This window comes from Osmerus eperlanus, chromosome 5, assembly GCF_963692335.1.
Source record: "Osmerus eperlanus chromosome 5, fOsmEpe2.1, whole genome shotgun sequence".
Classification (NCBI taxonomy): Eukaryota; Metazoa; Chordata; class Actinopteri; order Osmeriformes; family Osmeridae; genus Osmerus; species Osmerus eperlanus.
In genome coordinates, this window is record NC_085022.1 from 1,370,073 (window position 1) to 1,380,171 (window position 10,099).

General features: G+C 46.4%; 1 protein-coding gene across 2 annotated transcripts; it reads right to left on the minus strand.

The window, feature by feature from the left end:
* Positions 1–218: 218 nt before the first annotated feature.
* Positions 219–9,814, minus strand: drd4a (dopamine receptor D4a). Of its 2 annotated transcripts, none has more exons than XM_062460938.1 (4): positions 9,210–9,814; positions 6,872–6,984; positions 5,262–5,833; positions 219–846 (listed from the first exon to the last, which is right to left on the minus strand). In XM_062460938.1, exons 1-4 carry the CDS (start codon positions 9,213–9,215, stop codon positions 635–637), a joined length of 903 nt encoding a protein of 300 aa, XP_062316922.1. In that variant the 5' UTR covers positions 9,216–9,814; the 3' UTR covers positions 219–634. The 2 variants fall into 2 exon arrangements, with proteins under 2 accessions (XP_062316922.1, XP_062316920.1); XM_062460936.1 differs by having other exon boundaries at positions 220–846; positions 8,855–9,804.
* Positions 9,815–10,099: the final 285 nt, after the last annotated feature.

The window sequence follows — 10,099 nt, forward strand, 5'->3', positions numbered from 1 at the left end:
GTGCTACTTGGCAACAAAAAGAGCAGAAACGGGAACTTGTACTTGCCCGAAGCCCTCATGTCATGTGAGGGCAAGGTAGGGACCTGGGTCCTGTACGCCGGTGTTTGTAATGTGAACACGTCTGTCTGGCTCTGAGACACAGGGTTTGCAGCGGGAGGTTGGGATAGTTATTGTGTGTTCCTAAAACATGTCTTGAACCACAGTGCTGTGTGCATACACTTTAAAGCAGGCCTCATTACTATGGAACCTGTTTATTATGAAATCGTTTTTTCTTTTAGCGCAACAATGTACAAAAAAGAATCTTGTATTGTCAGAAATAAATGCCCTGCCAGTATTTCTGAGCGTCTTTTGGAGTGAGATGGAAATGAGTGAAATTCCTCAACATAAAGCTGTTCCACATAAAACATGGAAACTGCCAGCTTGACAAACACACATTGCTGTCACAATGGAAAAATCAATCAAGTAAATCAATAGAAAGAAGAAAAAAAAAATAATACAAAATACAAAAAATACATAAAAATAGAGGAAACCAAAATGCAATGGCAAAAGTACAGCATCACGTAATAATAACTGCACAAACGTAGCGTCCTTAAAATGGGGTTGTTGTGCTTGTTTGTCTGTTGCAGGAAGGCTCCTAGCTTCTGTTACAGCAGCTGTGAAGGAACTTTTTGAAGAAGTTCCTGAACTCTGTGTTGAAGACGGTGTAGATGACAGGGTTGAGGGCACTGTTGACGTAGCCCAGCCAGGTGACGATGCTCATCAGGCTGGGGGGGATGAAGCAGGTGGAGCACCTGGCTCTCATGGTGTGTACCACAAAGAAGGGCGTCCAGCAGAACAGGAACACACCTGCCGTTAGGAGGAACAGGAAGGAACTTTAACCCTCGTGCTGCCTTCGGGTCACATGACCCAAAGGTTCATAACGAACCATCGTTGTGTTTACCCAATTTTACCCAATACAAAAACAAATAAAAATAATTTTCTTTTAACCTTTGCAATGTGGGGGGTCTGAGACAGCCCAACGGTTAAAAGAAAATGCTTCACTTTGTTTTTGTATGCGGTAAAGTTGTCACAATACGACGGTGGGTCACAATGACTGATGGGTCAGAATGACCCGAAGATAACACAAGGGTTAAAAACAAACAACAACAAAAAAATCTTCTTTTTTTTGTATGAAGGGGGAAATAAGTGTTGAGTCCCAGAGGCAGCAGACAGGTTCTGCCCCCCTGGAGGTCTATGATCCTCATTCACAAAAGGCTGTAGAGATTTGAGACAACCTTGAATATTTGGAATCTGAATGCATATCCTAATCATGTTTGATAACCCTGTGATTGCTTATCAGGTCTCCATAATAACTGCAGTTTTCAGTGGAGTGTTCCATGAGGAGAAACTAAAACATGAACTTAATACGTGCATCACCTACAGAGTCCTTCTCTCTCCGAGTCAAACCAAACGAGGGTGTGATTGAAATAGTCCAGGGTGACCTTGGAGTCTGATTGAAACCATCTCATCATCCAGTTCAATTACATCTGCATTAAAGAGCAAGATAACCCTCTAAACATGGTAAGGGATGTGTTTACAGCGATGGCATGTTGTGTCATTTATGATTAATGATGTGGACAGTGACAAACGCTTGGAGGTTGGCTCCAATCACTATCTTAAACAGACAAATGCCTTTTCAAGTCAAATCATACAACAAGCAGTTCCTCCCATACTTATCTTCAGAAAGATGTATAGGGCATACAAACATGTAGGCTAGTCATTCACTAAGCTGATGGAACTGTGCCCGGTCTCATTAAGTATGTGAAGATGCATGCAGGTCTGATGAGAAGGTGTGTCGGGATGGGTGAGACAGACTGAGTTACAGACTCACATCCACACTGGAAACACACCTGCTAGCACCATGCCCCCGCTTGGCTGAATAATTCAAAAATGCTGATGGGTTTTCTATTAATATCCTGCATGGAGGAATGAGAAGAGGATTAGACTCTTCTCTGTCGGAGGGAGGTCTCAACTCCCACTGGACATTCAGAGATCTTTCTGTTTCCTGGGATGTTCTTGGGAGTCCCGAAGACAAATCTTAGGCAGGAGTCATCAATTCAACAAATCTCAAATCACATGCTCTAAATGGAATACTGAGACCATGTGTCCCTTCCCAGCTTAGCAGATCGGTTTGAATACCAGAGAGGTGCTTCATCATTCTGACTGTCTGCAGTTGGTTAAGATCCATCAGTCTTCAGATCTAATAGCATGGGTGAGGGGAGGAGGTGAAATAATGTGCTGGCCCTTTTGATGCAAACAGCCTTCACCCTCATAATTCTGCAGGTTTCTATAGGGCACCATACAGCACCACCAGTAGCAGCATCGCATAATAACTCATAGAACAGGAGAGGACGTCCTCTGAAAGACGACCCTGGAGCTACTGTGAAGACCCCCTTTTCAAAGCCCTTCAATCGCATCGACCGATTTACTTTTACCACCCAAGATTTTTTAAATTAGATGTTTAAAACGATTTAATTTAGTCCGTGTAAGGATGCGAGCAAATATGAAGACATACCGTATATAAATGGTTGAATTGATCTGTATCTAAAAGCCATATCCGCAGTCTGTTTATGGGACATAGATCGATGGGAAAAAGTGTTGAAGCTATCTTGTGGTTGAGTTGGCTGAACCAGCAGAGCTGAGTATGCTGTCTTCATCCATAAGAAGAGATAGGCTGCTTATCTTCCAGACAATCTTTTATCAGACAGCCTGTGGCTCGGCTTGTGAGGCACATCACACATGCATGCCATGACGGACAGAAATCGTTTTTTTTTCCCCCGTTTGTTTTTGCTTTCAAGCAACCTTTATATTAACTATGACCTACTACTAATCTGCTGACTGATTCAGAACTGGTTGTTGTTTACACTTGTAATATCTTCTAAAAATAGGTTGTGGTTCAAAACAAATGGACACGTACATATAGATCCTGTCAAATGAGTATATTGAATTCAGTTCTATGTCAAAGCTTTTTAAGTGAATTTGACCTTTGAAGCAGTGGTAATGAATGCCTGTCTTATGTTCAGTAGCCCTGGCCAGCTGCAGTGACCAAGTACTGCCGGACTAATCCTGGTTTACCGCCTGGATCAGTCAGGCAAAAGGTTTGCAGGACCTGACTGGTTCAGAGAACTCTTTCAGTATTGACCTGTCTCTCCAGACCTGTGGGATGGTGGACAGAAATCTCATGAAAGATGACAGTTTATTTTCCCTCACCCTGTTTCTTCTCCTCCCATCCCCCTCTCTTTATCTCTCTTGTTTGCCCTCTCAATCTCAGCTGTGTTTGTGTGTGAGTGTGTGAGTGAGTGTGAGTGTGTGTGTGTGTGAGTGTGTGTGTGTATTGTACTGTGAAAATGATTGAGGCCTGGGGCTTCCAGGGATCCGCTAGCACAGAGTCCTTCCACGCCCCCTTGTGCCCTTGTCTCTGACATCCAGACAAGGTGTGTGTGTGACTGTCAGGAGGTGTGTGTGACTGTCAGGAGGTGTGTGTGACTGTCAGGAGGTGTGTGTGACTGTCAGGAGGTGTGTGTGACTGTCAGGAGGTGTGTGTGTGACTGTCAGGAGGTGTGTGTGACTGTCAGGAGGTGTGTGTGTTTGACTGTCAGGAGGTGTGTGTGTTTGACTGTCAGGAGGTGTGTGTGTGTGTGTGTGTGACTGTAGGCCTCCTGGGACAGACAGTAGGGCAGTCTCTCTTTCTAAAGACAGTTGGTTCAGTTTTATGGACATCAACAAATAATAGACTTTTCCCATTGTGCAAGAATGAAACTCCCATTTCAGTTCTAAAACGTGACAGGGTTAGATGCCTGTCTCCCCAATATATACATCAGCATGCAAAACTGACATAGCCATAGCTAGTGTTGTTTCCACATAGCTTACTACCTGTCAGCCCTGCCATTATCAACTCTTTCAATGTGATTTTAAACGGTTAATTCCTCAACATTTTAACATTGAACATAAATGATTTAAGTGAGTTTGGTCAATCCTGAAGACCATGCACCCAAACAGGGCAGAACTCCTCCCAGCATGCAGCTAGTCACTCTCCTGTTACTGACGAGCGCCAGGCCAAGGCTTTACAGCCAGTCAGGCAAACCCTTACATAATAATTGGATGTAGGATTATGGGCTGAATGATTAGCTGGCTGTATCATGTCTACCTATTAAAGCTTTCCCTTTTCAGGCCTGGCTGTGTGGATTAAACAGTGTGGATGATGTTGATGGGACAGCTAGTATGAGAAGATGTGTCTGTTACTGAGTTATGAGCAGGAATGTTCAAGGCCCTTGACGTGTGCTATTAACTGGGGGTCGCATACCAATTTACAGTATACACAAACTTATACTCCAAACACGGATTGAATGCGTCTGTGCAAATACATTCTTTGTTGATTCATTGTTATTATAAGGCTTGTTTTCCACAGTTTCCACTGAAGAACCTCTGAAGAAACTGATTGAGGTCAGAGCAATGCTGGGTAGTTTGTTTGACCCTAAAGAAGATTACATTTTACACTTAAATCAAATTTTCCTGTCAGCATGATTATGATGATTATGCTAGTCTGACAGTGATCCTGGTTTAGGGACTAGTATATTCACGTTTGTCAGCTTGTGAGAGTGCGTCTTGCAAACTGGCATGCATATCAAACGTGAATTTGTATTCAGTCAGAGTGGATTATCTGATTCAATCTGTACCAAAGCCAAATCCTTGCTGTGGGGCTGATACTGAAGAGTTCTGATACTGAAGAGTTCTGTCTTTAACCACTGATCAATTAACAGTAACTAATGATTACGTTATTACTTTTATACTGTTTGGAATGCTCTGAATATAATAAACAATGTTTGATCTACACCCTGCTATATTAGCTCATGAGAACATGGAACGTCAGGGCCATTTCTAGGAGCCCTATCTAAAGCCTAAACAAAAGCTATCCAGCTCCATGAATGCAGCGTCTTCTTTCTGTGCTTGCGGAGGCTGTGTTGATGTCACCCCCTGACATTACTTAAGGGAGTAAAACCTCCCATATTGTGATACTATTTAACTGCCCTTCATTTCTGTATTCTTTGTTCAGCCTTCTGAGATACTCAACTTGATTTTGTCTCTACTTAGCAATTAACTTCATTGACTTGGTACTTTCACAGTAATTGGGAACAAACAAATACATCTTCAACCAACCAAGATCCTGTAGCTTCTCATCTGCCCCCCATCGACTGAGAGGCAACGTCAGGAGAGTGACTCACCCACGACGACAGGAAGCACCTTCATGGCCTTCCTCTCCCGGCCGTTGATCTTGGCTCTCTTCCTCTTCGGGGGTTCAGGGATGAACCTGTAGGAGGAGAAGGCCACCGTGGGCACGGGCCCGTCCTTGGGCCCCAGGGGGCTGAAGGAGCAGGGCCGCTCCGTGTCCTGGTCTGTGAGGTCCCGCTCGATGATGGGAGGCAGGGGCGGGGGCAGGGAGGCCAGCGGGGGCAGGGAGGCCGCGGCCTCCTGAAGCTTCCTACAGGCCTGGAGGCTGCACCTCAGCTTGGCCTTGCGCGCCTCCTCCCAGCGCCGCAGCCCCCGGAACATCCCGCAGTACAGCAGCAGCATGATGGGGCAGGGGATGAAGAAGGAGCACACGGACGAGTACACCACATAGTCGTCGTCCTCCAGCTTGCACTTGCTGGTGTCCCGTCTGGGGACGTCGTTGATGCCGAACATGATGGGGGAGGCCACGGCCAGGGCCAGGATCCAGGTGCCAGACAGCAGGAACATCTGTCTCTGGTCCACGTGTTTACGGTTGTAGTTCAGTGGGATGACCACCGCGATGAACCTGGCAGAGCAAACAGAGGCTTGGCAAGACTGCACCCCTCACATGCTGTCGTCGTTACTGGAGAAGATGGTAAGCTCTCTACACATGCACCTCTACATGCTGCACGTCACACTACTTTGTGACGTTGAACAATGAGGCCAGGAATGATTGGTATCATAAGCAGTTTTCTGTAATGCTAATTAGGGAATTAGCTCTAGTTGTCCACAACTATAGAGGTTTTCTAAAGACACGATCATAAATCCTGAGACACAACCATGTCACCGTGTCAGCCTGGGCAACACTTTGCAAAGAGAAAGATTAGATAAACCACTAACCGCTTCACAAATACATAATATTTCATTCTTAGAAGCAGACCCTCTTCTGGGATTTGTGTTTGTCTTGCCTCGTTTGTCTTCTCAAAGACATGAGACGTATTTTCAGTATGGGGAAAGGAGATGTGAGGTCGTTCGTGAGAACAAGGACTGTGTTTGTAATCAGGGCCAGCCGCGGAGGCCCCGAGGCCTGCTGGTGAAGCGTCCAGGGTCTGCTCCCTGGGGTCGCTGGTGCACCTCCACAGCACTGACACGCAGCCTGCTAGGAGCTCCTGGGAGCAACACGGCTCGGCCAGACGTCAGTGTTGGTGCGTGTGTGTGTCAGACAGTCTGGATGGAGAGGTTAATTAGCTTCCACGCATTCTCTACTGTTATCCTGACCTGGATAACATTTTATATCTAAGCATGACCTTGCCTGGCACCTACAGACTGGGAGAAATGTTAATTGTGTTGTTGTCTAAACCAGGGCTCTCAACACTGGGCATGGAGGGAGTGATTTGGGTTGTTGTGGACCAGGACAGACAGTTGCTCGAAGAGTTAAAACAAGCAATTAAAACTGACATTTTATTTTGAAAAAACATTGAAAAACAAATATTTTGAGGGAACCTTCCTCATATATTTCCAACTTGTGACACACTGCTGATTCTTTTACAGTTCCACCAAGACTGAACCTTAACCACCTCCTCAGAGCAGGACCCAGACCAGACCAGACCCAGACAGAACGTACCTATCGATGCTGATAGCACACAGGTTGAAGATGGAGGCTGTACAGAGCATTACATCCATGGTCATCAGGCTGTCGCAGATGGTCATGTTCAGGGACCATACTCCCCCCTGGAACTGGAGCACAAACACACCACACACCAGCCGTCAGCAACATGTTTAGGGAGAAAGGCTGGTTCCTTCCTGCTCCTCTTCCTTCCTGCCCCTCTTCCTTCCTGCTCCTCTTCCTTCCTGCCCCTCTTCCTTCCTGCCCCTCTTCCTTCCTGCCCCTCTTCCTTCCTGCCCCTCTTCCTTCCTGCCCCTCTTCCTTCCTGCCCCTCTTCCTTCCTGCCCCTCTTCCTTCCTGCTCCTCTTCCTTCCTGCCCCTCTTCCTTCCTGCCCCTCTTCCTTCCTGCCCCTCTTCCTTCCTGCCCCTCTTCCTTCCTGCCCCTCTTCCTTCCTGCCCCTCTTCCTTCCTGCCCCTCTTCCTTCCTGCCCCTCTTCCTTCCTGCCCCTCTTCCTTCCTGCCCCTCTTCCTTCCTGCCCCTCTTCCTTCCTGCCCCTCTTCCTTCCTGCCCCTCTTCCTTCCTGCCCCTCTTCCTTCCTGCCCCTCTTCCTTCCTGCCCCTCTTCCTTCCTGCCCCTCTTCCTTCCTGCCCCTCTTCCTTCCTGCCCCTCTTCCTTCCTGCCCCTCTTCCTTCCTGCTCCAAAGCTCTGCATCGCACCGTCTGCGTTTCCATCTGAGCTTCCTCATGAGAGGAGCAGTGCCAGAGAGAAGGAGGCTGGTTCCCTTCCTCCCTCCCTCTCAGCCGTACTCCTTAGAGCCTCTGGGTGATTGAGACTGCAGGTCTGATGCACAATGACACGGTTGTTTTTTTGGGGGGGGGGTTGCAATGTCACCCACACACCCCTCCCCAAAATAGCCATTTTAATTTGCCTTCTCACTGGTCTGCATGACCTGTATTTGTGTGTTGACCGTGTGACGAGTTTGTGAGGTAAAGAAATAGATATCAGAGGGAGAAGGAACTGGTAGGTTCTCTGCCCTCATGGCCTTGGTGTAGCCCATCACAGCCCAGTGAAGAGAACACTGATAGCCCGTCATAGTGTCCAGACAAGGGTCGATGACGGTGACCCAGGCTTGGGAATGGAATGTTTGGTGAGTGGGACTAGCCAACCCTTGTTAGTGTGTCTCTACTAGCAAACGCCATGTGCTGGGAGGGGAGGGAGGGGGAGAGGGAGAGGGAGGGAGGGCTCAGGGCTCTAGCTGGTGGTGACTGACTATCGGGGACAAGTGTGTTTTGTGTGTGGGTGTGTAGGGGAGCGAGCCACAGGAGCACTGACCCACTCTCCCATCGCAGGGGTTGGACAGAGTTCATGCCACAACAGTAAATTTGATTGAATTTTGGACACAATTGTGAGAGGATCCCAAGGCCCAGTACATTTGACTATGCATCACAGGTTCAGAGAGGCAGATATCATCAATCCCAGAGGATTTTATTTTGTCATATGGGAAGCAAGAATGGTTGCAGATTGACAGAGGCAATGAAGCACTAATGAATATGGGCCAGTTCTTATACAATCAAACTGCTGTCCGGAGAGATTAGTTCTTGCTTATGTAGTTGCTCACCTCGGGATTAATTAAGGCAACAAAGGCACGTTGTGAAGTAGAATATATACCAGGTCTCACTTGTAAATAACTTGAACGTAGACTGTATGTAGTTTATAATGAATTCAAAAATATATGATTACATTATCCAATAGGATATTGCCTATAGCCTCATGAATATTCATGACTCATTTTTCACAGCAGTTTTTCTTCACGTATGTTTGCCATTCACCGACTCATAAAAACTCTTCAGGCTACTGCGATGACAATGGAAGTGACATGTAGCATACATTGACAGATGAAATGGAGAATAATTACATTTATCATTATGATTATGCAGATGTCACATTATAATCATTAAAGTGACATTTAACCACACCCGAATGTTTAACATGTTACTCACCTCCGCATACACAAACAGTGGCAGAACCAAAACGGCCAACATCAAATCAGCAACAGCCAAACTGACAATGAAGTAGTTCGTTGTAGTTTTCAAAGCTTTTTCTGTGTGTACGCTGAGACAGACTAGTAAATTCCCACAAATGATGACCACGATTAGCAAAATTCCGAATATAAGAGCTGGAAAGTTATATTCACTGTCCGGGACTGGCACAGTGTTGTTTGAGACGGCGAGATTGTCTTGCATTTCTGCGAACACCCGCTTTCGCCCCGAAAAGGTTCCACTCTCCCTCTCTAACCGTGGTCAGAGCGAAAGCGGCGGTCTTGGGAATACTTTTCATGTGGGTATCGGCTCAAACCTGCATTCAAGATGTTTTTCATTTCGAAGTTTCATTTCATAAGCTTGTCCTTCGTCCGTCAGTCGTCTTCGCGCCGAGGATATGAGGAGGGCGCGCAGCGTCGTGCTACTCGCCATCAAACTTTTGCGCGCGTTCTTTACGCAGGGCTTTCGAGCCAGTCAGGCAGGAACAATACATCACCAGCATGAATCAAACTTCAGACGCATGCACTGTCCCATACATATTTTAATGTACCGGTTCATTCTAATCAATGATTTAAACTAGTCTTACAATTTGGCACGGTTCATCACTTCCTCGGCAGCCCCGTTATTCTCAGCAAAGTGAGGAGGCTTATCAAGAACACTGTTCCAAATCCACAGCTTAAAGCCGCTTACACCTTTGTTTCCGTTCTGTCCTTGAGCTCCGGTCGAGTACAGTCTGGAGCTGCGCGGTGCATTTATGTGCCAGTCACAAGGCCGGAGTTTTAACGGCAATAATGACAAATTCTACGTAGTCATCGACTTGTCTTAAATTAACGAGTAGCAGGCATATATGTCAATTACCTCAGCAACAATTAAGTAGGCCTAGTTTGCCGGTATGGGTTAAAAATGATAATAGCAAACGTAGTTTATTTCATTATAGTACTGTAGCATAATCCCTTTGTTGAATATCAGACTGAATATGTGCGCTTGTAGACCCAGCTGCGTTTTTCCACTTGGTTTGTCAAAATAACCACAGAATCCGGCTGGCCCCCAAGTGGGAGCCAGCGGATCCCAATCGCCTCAGGTCATGCTGAACAAAAGCACAAGTGCACTCGCTTAAGTCTTGCCACTTCCGAATTGTGATTCAAGTGCCAACCTCTGTCTGTCTGGGAAGGGAATTGGTAGCAACTGGCAGCGATGTGACTGATA

Excerpts from the sequence above, each read along its gene's own strand:
- drd4a (XM_062460936.1), bottom strand. The coding sequence starts at position 9,097 with ATGCAAGACAATCTCGCCGTCTCAAACAACACTGTGCCAGTCCCGGAC. Across the intron at positions 5,834-6,871 it reads TGTGCTATCAGCATCGATAG|GTTCATCGCGGTGGTCATCC; the intron begins GTACGTTCTGTC and ends TTGCTCTGCCAG. Across the intron at positions 847-5,261 it reads GGTGCTTCCTGTCGTCGTGG|GTGTGTTCCTGTTCTGCTGG; the intron begins GTGAGTCACTCT and ends TCCTAACGGCAG.